The 24193-nt window shown below is 40.9% G+C and overlaps 1 protein-coding gene across 3 annotated transcripts in view; it reads left to right on the top strand.

The window, feature by feature from the left end:
- fynb (FYN proto-oncogene, Src family tyrosine kinase b) overlaps positions 1–24193 on the top strand; it is a 196492-nt gene that overhangs the window by 157906 nt on the left and 14393 nt on the right. Inside the window, exons 5-9 of one of the 3 annotated variants that reach the window (XM_084432812.1) lie at positions 10619–10717; positions 15014–15117; positions 16091–16240; positions 19417–19581; positions 20610–20765. In XM_084432812.1, coding sequence (XP_084288938.1) covers positions 10619–10717; positions 15014–15117; positions 16091–16240; positions 19417–19581; positions 20610–20765 — 674 coding nt within the window. The remainder of the gene's footprint in view (positions 1–10618; positions 10718–15013; positions 15118–16090; positions 16241–19416; positions 19582–20609; positions 20766–24193) is intronic. The other 2 variants (XM_084432811.1, XM_084432810.1) reach the window with 2 other exon arrangements.

Below are 24193 nucleotides of genomic sequence, written 5' to 3'. Positions count from 1 at the left end.
TAATCCACCATTCTTTCTTTCTTTCGTTCTTTCTAACTAATCCACCTTTCTTTCTTTCTTTCTTTCTTTATTTCTTTCTTTCTTTCTTTCTTTCTTTCTTTCTTTCTAACTAATCTTTCTTTTTTCTTTCTTTTTAGCTAATCTTTCTTTTTTCTTTCTTTCTTTCTAATCTTTCTTTCTAACTAATCTTTCTTTTTCTTTCTTTCTTTCTAACTAATCTTTCTAACTAATCTTTCTTTCCTTTTTTCTTTCTTTCTTTCTAACTAATCTTTCTTTCCTTTTTTCTTTCTTTCTTTCTTTCTTTCTTTCTTTCTAATTAATCTATTTATCTTTCTTTCTTTCTAACTAATCAATCTTTCTTTCTTTCTAACTAATCAATCTTTCTTTGTTTCTTCGATCAAATGACGATCAAAACTCGGAAAAAAACATTTTAATTAAAATTGCGGAATGTTCAGGTTTTTTAAACTGCCAAACTGCCAAAAATTCAAATTTAAATCCCTTGAAACCCTAAACTACATCAAACTGCCAAAAATTCAAATCTAAACTCCTTGAAAACCTAGACTAAATCAAACTGCCATTCTATATCATATAAAAGCTATTGAGACTAATTTAAACTAATAAACTCATCTATCTATCTACTTCAAACTATTTTAAACTTCAAACTACTTTAAACTTCAAACTAATTTAAACTTTTTAAACGTCAAACTTATATCAACTTTAAGATAATTTAAACTTCAAACTACTGAATTTACTTCATTTTAACTTATAAACTCTAAACGCATATAAACTCTGAGTGTGTAAGTGTTATCGAGTTAGGCCCTGTTTACACGAGAACGCTCCCGGGTGAAAACGTAAAAATATTTTATCAGATGTGCCTTTCGTTTAGACGGTGACGGCGTTTTTGGGGCTTAAAAACGCAAAAAAGTGAAACCACCCTCCAGAGTGGAAATCTTAAAAACGCTCCACCGTCGCGTTTCCGTCTAAACCGATCAGTGCTTCACATTGCCACCTAGCCGCCTGGAGTGCATACTACATTGAATTTCACACACTTTTGCGTCACCGTATGCACGCAGATTTCCCCCACATAACGCTCGTCTAAACCAAGGGGCAACATTCTCATCTGAAAAATGAAGCCTACCCGGAAGTGCGAAAAACTGCAATACATCGAAAATCCGCTAGGGGAAGGTCCCAAAAGGGAGCAAATGTCCATAGCCCCCATGTTAAAATGTCTGTTTTCACAGCATAAATTCATGTTTTTACAGGTTGGTCCCATGGACTTTTATTGTATTTTTCGATAGGTTCCGAGTGCCTGACAACCATGAGGGCAGTGAATTTTTTTCTAACTCGTTAGTTTAGATCGTATTTAGATATAAAATGTAGGACAATAAGGGCGTGGTTAACTTTGATTGACAGCTTGATTGACAGCTGACAAGGCAGCGCCACGGAGAATGACAACATAAGAAGCGCCATTTTTTAATACAGTTGACATATAATACTACTGTTTCTGTATCATGAAATTTAGTTTTAAGAGTTTTTCAGGCGAGAATGTAGTTGTTTAAAGCTCAAATCTGTGGTTTATTTATAAAGATTTATGAAAATTGTATCCAGTTGTGAGATCCAGCGATGACCGGGCGCTCGGCGCGATGTACCCCGCCTGGAACAGCCTTTGCTCGGCTAGACGTTCTGAGGTGCCGCGGTCTCTGGCGTCTCTGTAGTGGTTAAACATGATTAGTCTTGTGTATATCTAACGGGCGATCTTTGGTCTCGTGCTTTACTTTGTTTGTATAGCTTCTTGTAACTTTACCTTTTACTTTTATATTGATAAAACTGAAATATATCAAAAAGAGACTGGGTCGAGTTTTGTCATTTTAATACAACGAATATGATCTAATGTTGTTTACTGCAACATCTGTTGTTTAGTACAAATGCACATATTGCCTGGACCATATTAAAAATTTTAATATTTTTATATTATATTTAAAACGAAAAGAGGCAGGTTTGTGTTTTATATTTCGTTTTGTTATAAAAAGGCAAACGTTATGTGCAGTGAATAACATTTGTGTGGCTATAATGTTTAAGATTTCTTTAAATGAAAACGAAAAGAGTTAGTTTGGTGTTTTACATAGATGGTGTTGGTGTTTTATAACATATTTCGTTGCCTAAAATATACACAGAGATAAGCAGAGCGAGTTGAGTGACGCGCGCTGCGTCAGAAGGTGGGCGGGGTTAGGATTTCCCAAGATTTTCCAAGATGGCGCCGCCCATACCCCCCATAAACGGCTTCAAACCCGTTCTTCAGAAAGTCTATGGGTGACGTCACAGACGCTTTGTCCATATTTTTTACAGTCTATGGTCTAAACGCAGAATAAAAAGTGATCACTTTTGCGTTTTCTCTTCAGATCGTTTCCGTGTATACGTAGCCTTAGTGTGTGTGTGTGTGTGTGTGTGTGTGTGTGTGTGTGTGTGTGTGTGTGTGTGTGTGTGTGTGTGTGTGTAACCGCCTAGAACACCATAGCAACCACTGAGAACACCCTAGCAACCACCCAGAACACCCTAGCAACCACCCAAAATACCTTTGCAACCACCTAGCAACCACCCAGAACACCCTAGCAACCACCCAGAATACCCTAGCAACCACTCAAAACACCCTAGCAACTGCCTAACAACCACCCAGAAAACCTTAACAACCACCCAAAATACCTTAGAACACTCTAGCAACACCATAGCAACCACTCAGAACACCCTAGCAACCACCCAAAATACCTTAGAACACCCTAGCAACACCATAGCAACCACTCAGAACACCCTAGAAACTGCCTAACAACCACCCAGAACACCCTATCAACCACCCAAAATACCTTGGAACACCCGAGCAACACCATAGCAACCACCCAGAACACCCTAGCAACCACCCAAAATACCTTAGAACACCATAGCAACACCATAGCAACCACTCAGAACACCCTAGCAGCCACCCAAAATACCTTAGAAAACCCTAGTAACACCATAGCAACCACTCAGAACACCCTAGCAACCACCCAAAATACCTTAGGACACCCTAGCAACACCATAGCAACCACTCAGAACACCCTATCAACTGCCTGACAACCACCCAGAACAACCTAGCAACCACCCAAAATACCTTAGAACACCCTAGCAACACCATAGCAACCACTCAGAACACTGTAGCAACTGCCTAACAACCACTCAGAACACCCTAGCAACCACCCAAAATACCTTAGAACACCCTAGCAACACCATAGCAACCACTCAGAACACCCTAGCAACCACCCAAAATACCTTAGAACACCCTAGCAACACCATAGCAACCACCCAAAAGACCCTAGCAACCATCAGAAATATCCTAGCAACACCCTAGCAACCACCCGGAATACTCTAGCAACCATCCAAAACATCCTAGTAACCACTCAAAACACCCTAGCAACCACCCAAAATACCCTAACAACTGCCTAGCAACCACCCAAAAGACCCTAGCAACCACCCAAAATATCCTAGCAACCGCCTAGCAACCACCCAGAATACCCTAGCAACCACCCAAAATATCCTAGCAACCGCCTAGCAACCACCCAGAACACCCTAGCAACCACCCAAAAGACCCTATCAACCACCCAAAATATCCTAGCAACCGCCTAGCAACCACCCAGAACACCCTAGCAACCACCTAAAATACCCTAACAACCACCTAGCAACCACCCAGAACACCCTAGCAACCACCCAAAATACCTTAGAACACCCTAGCAACACCATAGCAACCACTCAGAACACCCTAGCAACCACCCAAAATACCTTAGAACACCCTAGCAACACCATAGCAACCACCCAGAACACCCTAGCAACCACCCAAAATACCTTAGAACACCCTAGCAACACCATAGCAACCACCCAGAACACCCTAGCAACCACCCAAAATACCTTAGAACACCATAGCAACACCATAGCAACCACTCGGAACACCCTAGCAACCATCCAAAATACCTTAGGACACCCTAGCAACACCATAGCAACCACTCAGAACACCCTAGCAACCACCCAAAATACCTTAGAAAACCCTAGTAACACCATATCAACCACTCAGAACACCGTAGCAACTGCCTAACAACCACCCAGAACACCCTAGCAACCACCCAAAATACCTTAGCAACCACCCATAACACCCTAGCAACCGCCTAGCAACCACCCAGAACACCCTAGCAACCACCCAAAATACCCTAGCAACCACCCAGAACACCCTAAACATCCTGGTAACCACTCATAACACCCTTGCAACCGCCTAGCAACCACCCAGCAACCACCCAGAACACCCTAGCAAGCAACCACCCAGAACACCCTAGCAACCACCCAAAATAACCTAGCAACCGCCTAGCAACCACCCAAAAGACCCTAGCAACCACCCAAAATATCCTAGCAACCACCCATAACACCCTAGAAACCGCCTAGCAACCACCCAGAATACCATAGCAACCATCCAGAACAGCCTAGCAACGCCTAGCAACCACCTAGAAACACCCTATCAACCACCCAAAATACCTTGGCAACCGCTTAGCAACACCATAGCAACCGCCTAGCATCCACCTAGAATACCCTAGCAACCGCTTAGCAACACCATAGCAACCACTCAGAACACCGTAGCAACTGCCTAACAACCACCCAGAACACCCTAGCAACCACCCAAAATGCCTTAGAACACCCTAGCAACACCATAGCAACCACTCAGAACACCCTAGCAACCACCCAAAATACCTTAGGACACCCTAGCAACACCATAGCAACCACTCAGAACACCCTAGCAACCACCCAAAATACCTTAGAAAACCCTAGTAACACCATAGCAACCACTCAGAACACCCTAGCAACCACCCAAAAAACCTTAGGACACCCTAGCAACACCATAGCAACCACTCAGAACACCGTAGCAACTGCCTAACAACTACCCAGAACACCCTAGCAACCACCCAAAATACCTTAGCAACCACCCATAACACCCTAGCAACCGCCTAGCAACCACCCAGAACACCCTAGCAACCACCCAAAATACCCTAGCAACTACCCAGAACACCCTAGTAACCACCCAAAATACCCTAGCAACCACCCAAAACATCCTGGTAACCACTCATAACACCCTTGCAACCGCCTAGCAACCACCCAGCAACCACCCAGAACACCCTAGCAACCACCCAAAATAACCTAGCAACCACCCAAAAAACCCTAGCAACCACCCAAAATATCCTAGCAACCACCCATAACACCCTAGAAACCGCCTAGCAACCACCCAGAATACCTTAGCAACCGCCTAGCAACACCATAGCAACCATCCAGAACAGCCTAGCAACCACCTAGCAACCGCCTAGAAACACCCTATCAACCACCCAAAATACCTTGGCAACCGCTTAGCAACACCATAGCAACCGCCTAGCATCCACCTAGAATACCCTAGCAACCGCTTAGCAACACCATAGCAACCACCCAGAATAACCTAGCAACACCATAACAACCATCCAGAACAGCCTAGCAACCGCCTAGCAACCGCCTAGAAACACCCTATCAACCACCCAAAATACCTTAGCAACCGCTTAGCAACACCATAGCAACCGCCTAGCATCCACCTAGAATACCCTAGCAACCGCTTAGCAACACCATAGCAACCACCCAGAATAACTTAACAACCACCTAGCAACACCATAGCGACCACCCATAACATCCTAGCAACCGCCTAGCAAAAAACGTTATGGTCCAAACTTTCTCAAGCCAACTTATTATTATTATTATTATTTAACATATCTTTATTGCGAGGATTAACCCCTTGAGATGAGACATCTCGTTTTCGAGGGGGTCCTCCAGTACATCAAAGCAAAAAAGAACCAAAACAACAGAGCAAATATCACGGTCAAAAACAGCTCAACAAAACACAACAACACACACACACCAGCTCACAATGCTCAACCCCACTTAAAGTTTGTCTCGACGAACTTTCGCATCTAGTTAAGTTGGCTTGAGAAAGCCAACTTACTGATATTGTACTTAAACTTCTTCTTCTTCTTCTTCTTCTTCTTCTTCTGACCCTTAAAATTTACAATTTTAATGCAGCCTAGAGCTTTAACTCTACATACTCCAAACTCGGCTCAGACACTCAGACTGTTCTGACTCGGTATGCTATATCTTTTCTAACTGATCGGACTTACGGTTTTCCTAAAAATGACGATCAAAACTCGGAAAAAAACATTTGAATTAAAATTGCGGAATGTTCAGGTTTTTTAAACTGCCAAACTGCCAAAAATTCAAATTTAAATCCCTTGAAACCCTAAACTAAATCAAACTCCCAAAAATTCAAATCTAAACTCCTTGAAACCCTAGACTAAATCAAACTGCCATTCTATATCATATAAAAGCCATTGAGACTAATTTAAACTAATAAACTCATCCTATCTATCTACTTCAAACTATTTTAAACTTCAAACTACTTTAAACTTCAAACTAAATTAAACTTTAAACTAATTAAAAAATTTTAAACGTCAAACTTATATAAACTTTCAACTTCAAACTACTGAATTTACTTCATTTTAACTTATAAACTCTAAACGCATGTAAACTCTGAGAACACCCTAGCAACCACCCAAAATACCTTAGAAAACCCTAGTAACACCATAGCAACCACTCAGAACACCCTAGCAACCACCCAAAATACCCCAGCAACTGCCTAGCAACCACCCAAAAGACCCTAGCAACCACCAAAAATATCCTAGCAACCGCCTAGCAACCACCCAAAAGACCCTAGCAACCACCCAAAATATCCTAGCAACCACCCAAAAGACCCTAGCAACCATCAGAAATATCCTAGCAATGCCTAGCAACCACCCAGAATACCCTAGCAACCACCTAAAACATCCTAGTAACCACTCAGAACACCCTAGCAACCACCCAAAATACCCTAGCAACCGCCTAGCAACCACCCAAAAGACCCTAGCAACCACCCAAAATATCCTAGCAACCACCCAGAACACCCTAGCAACCACCCAAAATATCCTAGCAACCACCCAGAACACCCTAGCAACCACCTAAAATATCCTAGCAACCGCCTAGCAACCACCCAGACCACCCTAGCAACCATCCAAAACATCCTAGTAACCACTCATAACACCCTAGCAACCGCCTAGCAACCACCCAAAAGACCCTAGCAACCACCCAGAATACCCTAGCAACCACCCAAAACAGCCTAGCAACCACCCAGAACACCCTAGCAACCACCCAGAATACCCTAGCAACCACCTAGCAACCACCTAGAACACCTTAGCAACCACCCAAAAGACCCTAGCAACCACCCAAGACACCCTAGCAACCACCTAGCAACCACCCAGAACACCCTAGCAACCGCCCAAAATACCCTAGCAACACCATAGCAACCACCCATAACATCCTAGCAACCGCCTAGCAAAAAAACGTTCTGCTCCAAACTTTCTCAAGCCAACTTAAAGTTTGTCTCGACGAACTTTCACATCTAGTTCTTCTTCTTCTTCTCCTCCTGACCCTAAAATTTACAACTCAAACTCTTCCTAGAGCTTTAACTCTACATACTCCAAACTCGGCTCAAACACTCAGACTGTTCTGACTCGGTATGCTATATCTTTTCAGATTGATCGGACTTACGGTTTTCCTAAAAATGACGATTAAAACTCGGAAAAAACCATTTGAATTAAAATTGCGGAATGTTCAGGTTTTTTAAACTGCCAAACTGCCAAAAATTCAAATTTAAATCCCTTGAAACCCTAAACTAGATCAAACTGCCAAAAATTCAAATCTAAACTCCTTGAAACCCTGGACTAAATCAAACTGCCATTCTATATAATATAAAAGCCATTGAGACTAATTTAAACTAATAAACTCATCTATCTATCTACTTCAAACTAATTTAAACTTTTTAAACGTCAAACTTAAATAAACTTTAAGATAATTTAAACTTCAAACTACTAAATTTACTTCATTTTAACTTATAAACTCTAAACGCATATAAACTCTGAGTGTGTAAGTGTTATTGAGTTAGTGTGTGTGTAACCGCCTAGAACACCATAGCAACCACTGAGAAACACCCTAGCAACCACCTAGCAACCACCCAGAACACCCTAGCAACCACCCAAAATACCTTTGCAACCACCCAGGACACCATAGCAACCACCCAGAACACCCTAGCAACCACCCAGAATACCGTAGCAACCACTCAAAACACCCTAGCAACTGCCTAACAACCACCCAGAAAACCTTAACAACCACCCAGAATACCGTAGCAACCACTCAAAACACCCTAGCAACTGCCTAACAACCACCCAGAAAACCTTAACAACCACCCAAAATACCTTAGAACATCCTAGCAACAGCATAGCAACCACTCAGAACACCCTAGCAACCACCCAAAATACCTTAGAACACCCTAGCAACACCATAGCAACCACTCAGGACAGCCTAGCAACTGCCTAACAACCACCCAGAACACCCTAGCAACCACCCAAAATACCTTAGAACACCCTAGCAACACCATAGCAACCACCCAGAACACCCTAGCAACCACCCAAAATACCTTAGAACACCATAGCAACACCATAGCAATCACTCAGAACACCCTAGCAACCACCCAAAATACCTTAGAAAACCCTAGTAACACCACAGCAACCACCCAAAATACCTTAGGACACCCTAGCAACACCATAGCAACCACTCAGAACACCGTAGCAACTGCCTAACAACCACCCAGAACACCCTAGCAACCACCCAAAATACCTTAGAACACCCTAGCAACACCATAGCAACCACTCAGAACACCGTAGCAACTGCCTAACAACCACCCAGAACACCCTAACAACACCATAGCAACCACTCAGAACACCCTAGCAACCACCCAAAATACCCTAGCAACCGCCTAGCAACCACCAAAAATATCCTAGCAACCACCCAGAACACCCTAGTAACCACCCATAACATCCTAGCAACCACCTAGCAACCACCCAGAACACCCTAGCAACCACCCAAAAGACCATAGCAACCGCCTAGCAACCACCCAAAAGACCATAGCAACCACCGAAAATATCCTAGCAACCGCCTAGCAACCACCCAGAACACCCTAGCAACCGCCTAGCAACCACCCATAATACCTTAGCAACCGCCTAGCAACACCATAGGAACCACCCAGAACAGCCTAGAAACACCCTTGCAACCACCCAAAATACCTTAGCAACCGCTTAGCAACACCATAGCAACCGCCTAGCAACCACCCAGAATACCCTAGCAACCGCTTAGCAACACTATAGCGACCACCCATAACATCCTAGCAACCGCCTAGCAAAAAACTTTCTGCTCCAAACTTTCTCAAGCCAACTTAAAGTTTGTCTCGACGAACTTTCGTATCTAGTTAATACTGTTATTCAACACACTGGACAGGAAAGGTAAAGTTGAGTGTGTTGCATTGTGTGAAAACAGTACTTGATTCCTGTGCTCCTCACTCTAATTATTATTTTTTTGGACACTTTATAAACTTTATACCACAGAAATGTACATTTTGCACTTAGCCATATTGCATTCATACTTTATTAAAACTACACTTACAACAGTTAAATGAATTTTGTCTAGTTGAATTCAAAGGTTGGTTGCAAGCAAGTTAGTAAGTAGTAGTAAGCCTGTTTTGCATTGTGTACATTGCCAAAATGTTTTATAATAGAGCGCCATCTGCTGGCGGTAATGTAACCTGCACTGCTTAGTACAGCAGGTCTTCTCATGCCATGCTATTACTATAATAAGTGTGTGTATGTGTGTGTGTGTCTGGGGAAGTGGACACAATGATTGTGAGAGATGAGAGAGGCTTTTCTTGGAAATTATGTTTTGTATGAAGAGCACAGGCTATTTGAGAGAGGAAGATATTGGTTATTGGAGAGGGGTATTACATGAAGGGCATGTTAAAGAGAAAGTAGGATGTTATCGAATAAATGGGACGTTCACAGAATTACAGACCAGCTGTAAGCAGATCGTTTTCCAGTCTGTGTGTGTGTGTGTGTGTGTGTGTGTGTGTGTGTGTGTGTGTGTGTGTGTGTGTGTGTGTGTGTGTGTGTGTGTGTGTGTGTTGTGGATGTGGTGAATGTGGTGAATTTGCTTTGAAAGGTTTGTTGGGGATAGATGTGAGGCAATGACAGACACTGCGATAAAGGGATCATTGTAAATATTCAAGGAAAACACACACAGTCTCTCTCTCCTCCACAGAAACATTAGTGGTACCTGCATCTGGCCTTTCAGTCTTTCACACAACAACCTGTTTCTGTTTGAAGAGGTAGAAGTATAGTGTGTGTTGAGTTTGACATTGTAGTATGACTGAATGAATGCCTGAATGGATGAATGGTTAGATGGAAGAACGTACTGAAAACTGGATGATGGATAAATGGTTGCAAGATGGATTGATGAATTAACGGACAGATGAATGGATGAATTGGATGAACAGATGGATGAACATACGGAAGGACAGATTCATGGACAAATCTGCAAAAAAAAAAAAAAATCTTAAGCCTCATCATGACAAGATAACGTGTGTGTGTGTGTGTTTTCTGTCTTTGTCTCTTTATGTCAGTGAGGGTGATTGGTGGGACGCCCGCTCTCTCACTACAGGAGGAACCGGCTACATTCCCAGCAATTACGTCGCCCCTGTGGACTCAATCCAGGCTGAGGAGTAAGTCTTGGATTTGTGTGTGTCTGTGTGTGTGTTAAATACACTGGGCTGTTTTAAGGGTGGGGGTACAGTGATGTCATTCGGTTCACTCCTACTTTAAAGGGATAGTTCACCCAAAAATGAAAATTCTGTCAGTAATTACTCACCCTCATTTTGTTCCAACCGCGTAAGACCTTCGTTTATCTTCGGAACACAAATTAAGATATTTTTGATGAAATCTGAGAGCTGATCACTCCTCCATAGGCTGCTGGCCCAGAAAAGTTATTAAAGAGATCGTTAATATAGTCCAAGTGACTACAGTGGTTCAATCTTAAGTATATCAAGCGACGAGAATACTTTTTGTGTGCAAAAACAAACAAAAATAACGACTTTATTCCACTATTCATTTCCTTCTCTCTGGGCCTCGTAGTGTTTTTGCGCTGCGCGTCTGTGTTATACGTCATCACGCATCACACACATGACCAGCGTCGGCCAATAGTGAGCCTACGTGGTGACGTGTAACACAGACGCGCTGCGCAAAAACACTACGCGAACCAACTAGAGGTCCAGAGAGAAGGAAATGAATAGTGGAATAAAGTCGTTATTTTTGTTTGTTTTTGCACACAAAAAGTATTCTCGTCGCTTGATATACTTAAGATTGAACCACTGTAGTCACTTGGACTATATTAACGATCTCTTTAATAACTTTTCTGGACCAGCAAGTTTGGGCCACCTAGCAGCCTACGGAGGAGTGATCAGCTCTCAGATTTCATCAAAAATATCTTAATTTGTGTTCCGAAGATGAACGAAGGTCTTACGCGGTTGGAACAACATGAGGGTGAGTAATTACTTACAGAATTTTCATTTTTGGGTGAACTATCCCTTTAACCCAGAGACCCCTCAGTAAGATGCTTGACAAACCTCAGCCCTCTCTAAATTAATCCAGAGACAGTTGCAGTGCAGGGCGGTGCTTGAATGTTATCGCTAGGCAACATTTATGTTGTTGTTGTTTGAGACAAAGTACAAAGACAACTCCCAAAAACTGACCCATGTATTACCATTTTATCAAGCTCAACCGTATCTGAAGCATAAAGGCAGGGCTGTTTCTAGCCATAGGCGAACTAGGCGCTTTCTAAGGGCACCAATGAGCAACACTAGCCTGGGTGCCAGCCCGAACCCCGCCCACAACATTTTTTGGTCGGGAAGTTCGGTCTGGACTCAATCCGTTGAGGAGTAATTATGCTCGGCTCCCAGAAGGCCGGGCCAATCAAATTGCCAGGGCGGGCTTTAATCGATGATGGACAGATGATCTGCGGTTACGTAATCACCCACGTCACCAAAGAGCGCTTGATTTGAATTAGTTTACAACAAAGAAGACTGCCGCTGGAGAATTGAGATTTCACGAGTTCACACAAATAAGTCAGATGCGTATATGACATGTCCGAGGAGAGGGCTGTGGGCTCGGTAGCCATACTCCCCCCGGTATTCCTGGTTGTGAGAGAACCAAGACAAGAGTGAGGATTCGGGGTGGTGGAGGGATGCTGAAAAACTGTCAAGGAGTGTTAGGTAAGTTGACAGAGTGAATATGCTTCCTCATGCTGATATAGGGTAACGTTAGACATGGTATTGTTTGATGACAAGTTGATATTGGATTGATTATTTGTACATGTTCCTCCCGAACTTTGTTTATGAAACATCATGTGTAGATTCCCCCATTGGTCACTGTTATAGAAGATATCCACAGCGCATTCATTTTAAAAGAGGAACAGAGAGCCGCGACATTTTGTTGGTTGAAAATATGAATGAAGAACATGCGTCATTTACTTGCTCTGATTGGTTGTAGGTCTATCCAATTGAGTGCAGAGGTTTTTTTTTTTTTTTTTCTGGTTCAGTTGAGACACGCCCCATAATTAAAGTCCTATGGAGCAGTATCAGACTCACATTCTGACTAGAATATGAGTATGACGAAGTCAGGCTAGTGCAACACTGCATTTTAGCTAAAATTCACCACATGCTAAGTACATTTGAGCAGTCGAATATTAGTAAAAATAATTCTATTTTAAAGTCCCCCTGTGGTGAAAATCAAGTTTTTAATGTTGTTTATATTTCTATGTGGTGTTTTTAATATGCTTTAAGACAAATCATGTTCAAATTCATGTCAACACCATTGCTGAGTATTTTCTCCTTAAAACTGCAGTAAACCAAAGACAGTCTCAAAAACACAGTTTGAAATTGCTGGTGTGTTTCTGATGTCATAAACTACCCTGTAACCAATCAGATCAATGTGTGTTCATCAACGAGTGGATCTTTTTGCATATAGAATCGCGTATACTAAATGAGGCAAGGGTGTAGAGTTACATTCAAGCTATTTTAAGGCATGAACTTTTTCTATCCAGAAAACATGAAAGTGTTTCATTTACATATGGAAATAAAATCTGTCAGTAATATACCAACATCTATTTCAAATAATTGTGACATTATCCTAATCCAATGCACCAATCGCCATCTTAGATGTATTATATCCGATAGATTCCTATTTGAATGGCTGGATTCTGCCTTTGAAATTCCACTGAGTAACAGTAAATGTGACTGCGTCTTGAGTTATTGTACCAAAAACGACAGCAAATTAAGTTTTCTTTTCAATCCCCCTTTTTTGTTTTTCTAAAAAACCTTGTAGTCAACCACCCTCCCTCCAAATGGATTGCCAAGTAAACAGTTTATCATACAAAAAAATAAAAAAAAACACAACTTTAAGTTTGTTACTACCTTTTGGACACGATTTTTGTTTTAGACAGCAGGTACATTTCTACTCTAAATGAAATGTTTAATTATGTTGATTTCTCCTCTATGATGTCTTTGGTTACACTGTGTGTTAATGATGTTAGTTTTGATGTCTCATTACATTTTCAAAAACCAGACTGATGTCAGATACTGGCATCTCTGTGCGAACACCTATTTCTCTCAAATACTGTTCACAAATCTGTCTAAATCTGTGTTAGTGAGTGTTCTCCTTTGCTGAGATAATCCATCCACCTCACAGGTGTGGCATATCAAGATGCTGATTAGACAGCATGATTATTGCACCGGTGTGCCTTAGGCTGGCCACAACAAAAGGCCACTCTAAAATGTGCAGTTTTATCACACAGCACAATGCCACAGATGTCGCAAGTTTTGAGGGAGCGTGCAATTGGCATGCTGACTGCAGGAATGTCCACCAGAGCTGTTGCCGGTGAATTGAATCTTCATTTCTCTACCATAAGCTATCTCCAAAGGCGTTTCAGAGAATTTGGCAGTACATCCAACCAGCCTCACAACCGCAGACCACGTGTAACCACACCAGCCCAGGACCTCCACATCCAGCATCTTCACCTCCAAGATCGTCTGAGACCAGCCACCCGGACAGCTGCTGCAACAATCGGTTTGCGTAACTAAAGAATTTTTGCACAAACTGTCAGAAACCGTCTCAGGGAAGCTCATCTGCATGCTCGTCGTCCTCATCGGGGTCTCGACCTGACTGCAGTTCGTCGTCGTAACCAAGAGGTGTTCTCTTCACGGATGAATCCCGGTTTTCACTGTACAGGGCAGATGGCAAACAGCGTATATGGTGTTGTGTGGGTGAGCGGTTTGCTGATGTCAACGTTGTGGATCGAGTGGCCCATGGTGGCGGTGGGGTTACGGTATGGGCAGGCGTATGTTATGGACAACGAACACAGGTGCATTTTATTGATGGCATTTTGAATGCACAGAGATATTGGATGAGGCCCATTGTTGTGCCATTCATCCACGACCATCACCTCATGTTGCAGCATGGTAATGCACGGCCCCATGTTGCAAGGATCTGTACACAATTCCTGGAAGCTGAATACATCCCAGTTCTTGCATGGCCAGCATACTCACCGGACATGTCACCCATTGAGCATGTTTGGGATGCTCTGTATTGGCGTATACGACAGCGTGTTCCAGGTCCTGCCAATATCCAGCAACTTCGCACAGCCATTGAAGAGGAGTGGACCAACATTCCACAGGCCACAATCAACAACCTGATCAACTCTATGCGAAGGAGATGTGTTGCACTGCGTGAGGCAAATGGTGGTCACACCAGATACTGACTGGTTTTAGATCTTTGAGTTCAGCTCATGAAAAATGGGGACAATAACAAAAGTGTTGCGTTTATAATTTTGTTCAGTGTATGTTCCTAGATTTTGACGTTATGAATTTTTTTTAAATAGAAAGATCCAAGCAGTCCTGACTTGATCAACAGAATTAAGACAATATAGACTTGGCATTCTGATAATTTCCTCTTTTTCTGTCTCTCAGCTGGTATTTTGGAAAGTTGGGGCGTAAAGATGCAGAGAGGCAGCTTCTTTCAACGGGGAACCCGCGCGGAACCTACCTGATCCGTGAGAGTGAAACCACTAAAGGTAATAAACAGCACGCACTTACTGTACACCATATACTGGGTTACGCAAAAGTTTACTGTTTACTGCTCTTAGGGGTGTGATTTCATAAAAAAAAAAAAAAAGAATTATTCTGGTTACGATTCTGATTTCTCTTAAAGAGCCAGTTCACCCAAAATGTAAAATTCTGTCATCATTTAGTCACCCTTATGTCTCGTAAAGGTCAATGGGTTCCAGTGTTGTTTTGGATTTTCTTTGTGTGGCCAAAAAAAGATGAAACATTCTTCAAAATATCTTCTTTTGTTTTCTGCAAAAGAAATAAATGCATGTAGGGTTGAACAACATGTGGATGAGTAAATTAATTCAGAATTTTCATTTTTGGGTGAAATATCACTTGTCACACATTTCTGGTTTCTTAACAGGTTTGTCTACAGTTTTTTTTTTTTTTTTTTTTTAAGCACAAAAAAAAGTAAATAAATTTTCATTGCCAAATGCTCAATGATTATTTCAATAAAAATGCATTTAAAACTATTTATTTTTAGAGGCGGCAAAAATGCAATCGAATAATTGGTGATAACTATGTATTATACAAAATGTGGTAACATATTTCAAAGATTTATATTTATTTAAAAAAAAGCAAGTGACAGACTATTCTTTAATTATAATTACACTGAGTACTTGTTGGGTTTGATTCACTAAAAAAGAAGAACTTTTAAAAGAAGCCACTGAAAATGTAGAGCATGAAAATCCCGTCATTCCCATGAAACACGAATGATGTAATCGAGTCAGTCTCATTACTAGCTCAAACTAATTAAACATTTGAATACATTTGCATCTTGTGAGAATCATTCACTGAACTAACATCATTCTATTCCAGTACTCTTTAAACAATGGAACCGGTTCTGATAAATAATTTGTTCTCTGGTTCACCAACTACTGCATTACACTTTACTACACTGCACTACAGCAATGCTTCTGTTGTGTGTTTGTGTGGCAGGTGCCTTCTCTTTGTCTATCCGGGACTGGGACGATGTGAAGGGGGACCACGTGAAACATTATAAAATCCGTAAACTGGACAGTGGAGGATATTACATCACCACTAGAGCTCAGTTTGAGACCCTTCAACAGCTGGTCCAGCATTACACAGGTAACACACACACTTCTCATTCCACAGACCCAACACACAGAAACACATGCAGAATTATTGTAGGTGATCATTGTTTTAACTCAAGATCATTTTTAGATGCCTGTTAGAGTTGCAAAGGCATGGTTATAACTTATATCCCATAATGCCACTGACAGTGATTCTGCAGCTTCCTTCAGGAGACAGCACTGCTCCAGTCAGTCAGAAAACATCAACTGAGTGCTTACTCTCTCTCTCAATAGGATGTACTTTGACTATGCTCCAGTTAACATATTGACCGTTAATGCATCGAGCATGAGTCGTATGGATTTTAGATAGCGTGTGCATTTTGCTTCTTCCATGACCTCTCATATTGAGCCCAGAGAACAAACATGCACACAGATACTCATAATAATACATTCATCAGGATTAGCTTAACTGTGTATCAGTAGTTTTGTTGATGCTACTCTAAGGCTGTGTTTGCTTTAGCTTAACACTTTCTCATTGTTGACCGGCTTCAGTTTCAGCAGCAGAGTCTTGTGTTTGTCTTGGTATGGCAGTGCATTTGAAAGCAGACTCTGCAGTCTGTTTAACATTTGCTTCGATTGCTTGGTCTAAACCTTAGCGCTATTCCACCAGCTACCTCTGTCCCCCAGGTCTCGTTTCACATTACTTTACAATGCAGATGCACCAAATAATACAATGTTAGCTGCTTACTACTGTAGCTAGGGAACAACTTGGAGTGGGTGAAAATCTTAATTAGGGCTGAGCGATTAATCGCACTTTACATGTAATCGCACGTAAAGCGAGATGGCTTATCGCGATTTTAAAATCGCAAAGGCTGGGTTTTTTTTTTTTTTTTTTTTTTTTTACATGCGCAGCTTGTCATTGATGTACGGCTCTGTAAACGCTGCTCCATCTGAAAGCACTGTGAGTTTGAGTCACTTTTAACGTGCATTTGAAAAAACAACACGCTTCAAACATCTTTCCAAAACATAAGCATTTATGAACCTCTTGTCCAACAACAGACACCATTTAATAACATGCATTTACTCCAAACTCACTTCATAACGACAGTTGAGCATCCTTCTGTGAGATGATGTGCCTTCTTAAACAGAATAAGGCAGTCGTGTATTTATAAGTCATGTTTAATGAAAGCGTTTCAATCTTCTGTTTATTCAGCTACAGCAATAGGGATTTCCTGGAATTATGTGCATTATTGTACTTCTGCGGCGGGGCATATTTATCGTGTTTGCATGAGAGCGCCCTCTGGCGTTCAAATGGGGCAGTATTTACTACCAATCAGCCGCACTCCACTGACAAGCTGTGCATAAAATAATCGCAGCCTTTGCCAAATCACGTGCGGTTTTATTGCGATTAATCGTTCAGCCTTAATCTTAATCTTAATAAAGACATGAAGACTCTCAAATGATTCTGCATTTATTCACAAAAATGTGTCATCAAAATTATTAATCATACTTAAAAAAAAAAATCTTATTCAGGACAATACATTGCAGATACAGATATGTGTGACAGTCTGCACAATAACGCTACTTTTCCATTGTTTTTCTATGTAAACACACTGTAGACGGACGTGTATGACCCTTGCGCTTTCACACGAGCGTTGCGTTTTTTAAACCGCCATGTCAATAAAAAAAAAGCAACTTTTACACGCAGCGCCGCTCACTAATGTCAGTTCTAAAACAGTGGACCAATCAGAAGACCCCGGAGGCAGGGCAAGTGTTGCAAGCTTTTGTTGTCAGTAGCGAGTTGGTATGGCAACTCTCTGAGCAGCGAACTTTTATCAAGGTGAAATGTACGGAGCCCCTGAGGGGACCTTTGCAAAAAATATATATATACAGACTTTCGTGTGCGCACGAGAAAATTATTGCGTGATCACGCGTTACAATTTCCGGTTTGCGTTATAGTGTCATTACTACAAATGTGGGAATAGGGATGAGATTAGAGTGTGCTTGGAGCATGCCTCCAGAGATGTGTCTTATAGGGAGATGAGGAGAAAGCGTTCTGCTTACATGGATCACACGAGGAACCTCAGCCTATATGTAATGGCAGTAATGGCAGTGACTGATACAAAGCTTAATGCTAATCGGTGAAGTATCCCATTAATATGTACTTGTGTGAGGTACCTTGTCATGTTGCAAAACTTTAAATCAAAGTGCTTTACCAAACCAACTTTGATGTCAAACTCAAGTCCGCACCAAAAAACAGTATGAACCAGATGTCATCATCACACTTTTATTGCCATGTGTGAGAGGATCATGGTGTTGATGGCCGGATACATGCTCGGGTTCCTCGAGCTCAGAGCAGATGGTACTCAGTGACGGATTCCTGAAATGATGTGTTTTGAAGTGTTCTGTTATCTCAGCTTTATAGTCCGGAGTAAACATTGCTGTAGCGTTGTTGGAAAATTAACACATTAACCATATGTTAAATGTCAAAACAAGTCCAACTGGCATGCCCAACACTATTGCCAATCAATGAGGGGAAAACATCTCAAAAGGTGCTATAGACAGCTCAGACTGATTGTTTGATTGATAACCACCACTGTTTTTTTCAATCAGTTACCAGGTTTTAGTTATTGTTGTTTTTTTTTTGTTTTTTTTTTTAAGATCATATTGGAAAAAAAGTCCTTAAGTCTTTGTCGCACAGTAAAGAGTATTTTTGTCCCTTTAAAGTCCCCCTGTTGTGAAAATCCAGCTTTTAATGTTATAATATATCACATATATTTCTATGTGGTGTTTTTAATATGCTTTAAGACAAACCATGTGCAAATTCATAAGTCAACACCATTTCTGAGTATTTTCTCCTTAAAACTGCAGTGAACTCAAAAATCACTGAGCTGCTGTGAGTGAGTGGAGGCGGGGCTCATTTGCATATGCATAGGACCGCGTATACCAAATGAAGCAAGGGTGTAGTACATTCAAGCTATTTTAAGGAAAAAACATTAAAATATGTAATTCTGGTGATCAAATATAACATTTAGTGTTTCACAAAACAAGTGCAGAGGCCACTGAAAAGAAAACATGCAACATGGCTCACAAGCTACACATATTGCACCCTATATCTGCAGGTGTCATGCTGAAACTCTGTACTGCTTCCTTCCGTGCTTCTGATGCTTTTCTTTTGTCTCTCTCTCTCTGACATTGTGTATATTTCTCTGTGTCTGTGTGCGTGCTCAGAGCGGGCAGCAGGGCTTTGCTGTCGCTTGGTCGTCCCTTGCCACAAAGGGATGCCAAGGCTCACTGACCTGTCTGTCAAAACCAAAGATGTGTGGGAGATTCCTCGGGAGTCACTGCAACTCATAAAGCGATTGGGCAACGGCCAGTTCGGGGAGGTTTGGATGGGTATGGCCCTTCCACTGTGCAAAACAACAACCGGCCAGAGAGGGAGATGGAGTGAGGTCGAAGTGAGTGCGGAGTCACTTTACAAATGTCTGAATGTGTAAGCTGATAGATTTACGGATCTTCGAGGTTTAATACGTGTTCAGCTCTAACGAAAGCATTTGTTCCAAAAAAAAACACTTACAGTGGAAGTAAACTGGGCCAGTGTTCTGGAATGTTTAAAAGGCAAAGTTTGAAACTTGTATTTTTGTCTTTATGAAATGTATTTTTTTATGAAATATTGCAGCATTTATTTAAATGTTTTATCCAAGCACATCATTATCAAAAAAAAAAAAAAATCATGTGCCCTCATAATCTTTAATCAAAAGACCCCTTACAACGACATCTGATGACGTTCGTTCCAACAACCTGTCACTGAAATCACAGCAATTAGCAAACAACAGCGATCCGACAATCAAATCTATTCCTGTTGGACAAAATCCCGCCTATTTCACTATACAGTCCATCACAATAGAGAAGTTTAGGCGATCATAATTTTCATTTCATGATGAATTTAACACTTAAATCATCCAGTAAAACTCAAGTTATAATTAGAGTCATAAAGTTGTCCAGATCATCCTTTTTGAGCTGAAACTACTTGTCTAGGTGGATCTATAACTACTGGTTATAAATTATCATGTGACCACTCTTTCAGTTATCGTTCTTTATAAAAGTTACCAGGTTATTGGTGTTATGCAAATTTGAAGGGCAGGATTTGATCACCTTAGTCTCAAGTCTTGGGACTGCACTTAAACAATAAGTGCAGTAAGTGCGAACATCAGAACACTAATGTTTTCGTTAAAGCCTAAGTTATGTTTAACCTAAAATAAAAGCGTATACAGAAAAGATTGGATCTATTACATCCATCTCTGAAATATTCAGACATCATGAAGTGAGCGACCCTCTCAGAAGATCACAGCCACACTCCTTCTCTCTCAGTGCATGTCCTCCGCCGTCCTGCTAGTTAACCCCTCTACTCCTCCCCTCTATAGAGAGTGCAGATGGTTTGTGCTTTAATTTAACGGGCGTGTGCATTGACTACACCCCTGATACGGTGGGACTTAGCCATGATTCCTGGGAAATCGTCCGCGAGTCTCTGACGCTGGAAATGAAGCTGGGGGCTGGGTGTTTCGCTGATGTTTGGTGTGGTAAGACAGTCGCCTCCTCTCCCACATTCACTGACCTCCACACAAACTTAGGTTTGGGAGAAGCATTTTCATCTAATCCAGTCATATTGGTTGCTCACTTCATTCAACGCAAAAGCATTGAAATATATTTTTTCCTCCCATCTGATATATTTTTTCCTTCACCATGTCCCTTTTGGGGCTCCGTACCTCTTCATTACGGAAAGCAAACCATTTCTGTTTACCCATACCATGCTCAAGGATTAGATGAACATGTGAACTCATCATAGATGTAAATGTTGCAAAAAAAGTAACTATTAAATAATTCACGAAAACAAATTTTATGTGAGACAAACTATAGCTAATTTGTGTGCACACGTTTTACACGTGCCGATTGGTTTTGATAATTATTGTAAGAGCTTCAGTGATTCTTCTACATGTGGTTATCATGTCATTTGAATGGAGGTAAGAATAAGAACCGTAAGTATCAAGTTGAGTCATGGGTGTTTATTAATCACAAGCGATATTGTTCAATCTCTCACTTTCCCTGTAGATGTGCATCCCAAAATATCTCCTGAATCTGCCTCTTATTATTATTGCCTTTAGGACACTGCTGGTATTTAGTTTTTAATGGGCAGAGTCACACAGATCAGATGTGTGTAGATCAGTGGATTTAAAAACTAAGCACTGCATCTGATGTAACCATTTTAGTACCACCTTGACATCGCCTGCAAGTAAACACGAGATGATGTTTGTAACATTTTATTCTGTAATGTGAAGTTGTGCTGGGCCAGTTGGGATAGGGGGAAGTGCTTTAATATCTAGTTACAAACTTGACATTTCAAATAGAATATCCACCATTGCAGTGTCATTTAAAGGCAAGCAGATTCCAGTGTTGTAAAATTAATAAAAGCCACTTTTCCACCGTCGGTTCTAAGAACGGTAAGGACTGGTTCCAGCTGTATTTCCACTTGAGCCTGGTACATAACGGCACGATTACAAACCGTTCTCTGCCCGGAGTTCTCGGCACGGTTGTCTAACCGTACTGAACTGTGCTGGTAGAATGTGTGTAAGGATGTCACCACTCAGGAATTGTCACTTGTCTGTAGCCTGGCTACTAGTTGCTCTGTAGCTGGCTAAAGGCCCGTTCACACCAAGGACGAAGATATAGTTCTAAAAATCGTTCTTAAAGGGCACCTATTATGCAAAATTCACTTTTACATGGTGTTTGAACATAAATGTGTGTTGGCAGTGTGTGTACACAACCACCCTATAATGATAAAAATCCACCAAGTGCTTTTTTTAAAATCCCCATAAATCATCAGCACTGTCTCAGAACGAGCTGTTCTCAGATTCAGGGCAATGTGACGTCACTTTGCACAGGCCCCTCCCACGACTGTTGATTGACACTGCAGTTTGAGCATAGACCCGCCCTGAGTGAGCTGGACACAGTCCACCATTGTTTCCACGCTGGAGCAACTGTAGACAAGAATGTCTCCTAAGCGATTGAGGTGTTTTGTTGTTGGATGTAAGAATGAACTTAGCAGTCTTCATTTACTCTGGTTGTTACTCGAGGATGGATCTGTACTGTTCGTGATTCAGCTTACAGTCTCCGGAGCGACAGGCCTAATGTTACTGATCACGGCAAAAATGAAAGTGAGAGTGCGCACTTTATGACAGCTCATCCAGTTGTGGATATACAGTTTACCAGTTGATTAAGCACCCACTGAAAAGGTGTGTATATATTTGTTTACTCTTAGTTCTAACGACTCTTGTTTTGTGTATTTCGCTGTGTATGTTCCATGATAATGAAAGGGAGAGAAAGAGAGTTTATGGATAAGAATTTAATGCACACTTATATACTGTGTTTATTCGGCTCTTACAGTGATTTTCTGGAGTAAAACTAAGGCTTCATCTTTTGTGTGAGGTACAATAAACTTAATTGAACTCATCAGTATATTTTGGTCATCATTCGGACGGGGTCTGCTACAGCAGGCTTGTATTAATAGTGGATAAAAGCAGATGACAAATAACCGTAATTAAACTAAACTATTCCTTTTCTATCTCAGCATATATTCTCTGGCCATGTGGGCATTATTGTCCGACTCTGAGTCGAAATGAACACCACTACTGAGAGTTTCTGTTTTGATATTGTCAGATGAGATTGTCCTGGCTCTTAGTGCAGCTTGTGAGGCTCCGCCCCCTGGGCCGGCAGCAGCAGTTAATTTGCATTTAAAGGGATACACACTAAAACGGTGCGTTTTTCTGAGCCCTAAAAAATTTGAATTGAAACATGCTGTAAAAAATTATCGGTTGGGTATTTTGAGCTAAAACTTAACATACACACTTTGGGGACATCAGAGACTTATTTTACATCTTGTGAAAAGGGGCATAATAGGTGCCCTTTAATATTAAAGAATAGCAGAGTTCACACCACAGCTATAATAATAAAGGCACAGAGAAACAATATTGTTGGAATCACTTTAAGAACGATTTTATCCAGCTGATGAACAATACAAACATAGACAGCCAATCAGAATCCATCCTGCTGCAACGAGCTTGAGCATATAAAGCAGCAGACAAGCACACGCTTAGAATAAACGGAACAATATCGTCCACTGATGTAGACGCTAATATAGTTATCTTTATTGTTATCGTTCTTGGTGCGAACTGGCCTTAAGCGTGCTATTTAAGCGACGTAAACACAAATGAATAATAAAATTAAAAGAAATATCTGATCATTCTCCATACCGTGGTTCTATTTACATCTCATTTCAATTGTAAACCCTAAGGCAACAACTGATGTATTTGTATTACATTCCAATGAGCTTCGTTATCAGATCCACTGTGGAAAAGGAAACCATATCTGTACCGGATGGAACGGTTAAGCAAAGAGAACGGTTTGGCCCGACGGTGGAAAATCGGCTAGTGTTGTTTTCTGTCTGTTGAAATTCCTTACTGTGTCCTGCAGAAAAACAGCCACAAATCACAAGTACAGTGTAATCTGTAATCTATTTTCTATTGACAAGCAGTAGTTCTGATCATTTTCTCAATCACAATTTTTTTGTTGTGTTATAAAGTCAACATATCTAAGCATCCTAAAAATAAGATAATATACTTTAGATTGCATAAGCAATATATTAAGACGTTTTCTCAGAATATATCTTCAAATACATTTCTTGATTTAATCTCAAATGTAACAAAATTATTTTAATTATATATAACTATTTTAAAATCCAAGCAAATGTATCTATACATATGCTTATGCTTTTTTTATTTATAAAATAATTTTCCAAGTAGGTTAGAACGAGACAAATTCAATATACAGTATATTCTCTGAAAATAAGTCTTATGATCTTACACTATTTTGCTTCTCAAGTATTTTTTTTATTTTTATTTTTTTATAATATTTTCTAATTTTAAAGATGCTTAGATATTTTTACTGGAAAACA

Source organism: Rutilus rutilus (genome assembly GCF_951802725.1).
Source record: "Rutilus rutilus genome assembly, chromosome: 15".
NCBI classification, from domain to species: Eukaryota; Metazoa; Chordata; class Actinopteri; order Cypriniformes; family Leuciscidae; genus Rutilus; species Rutilus rutilus.
Note: the sequence above shows the minus strand (reverse complement) of the source record. Positions and strands in the feature narration are given on the sequence as shown.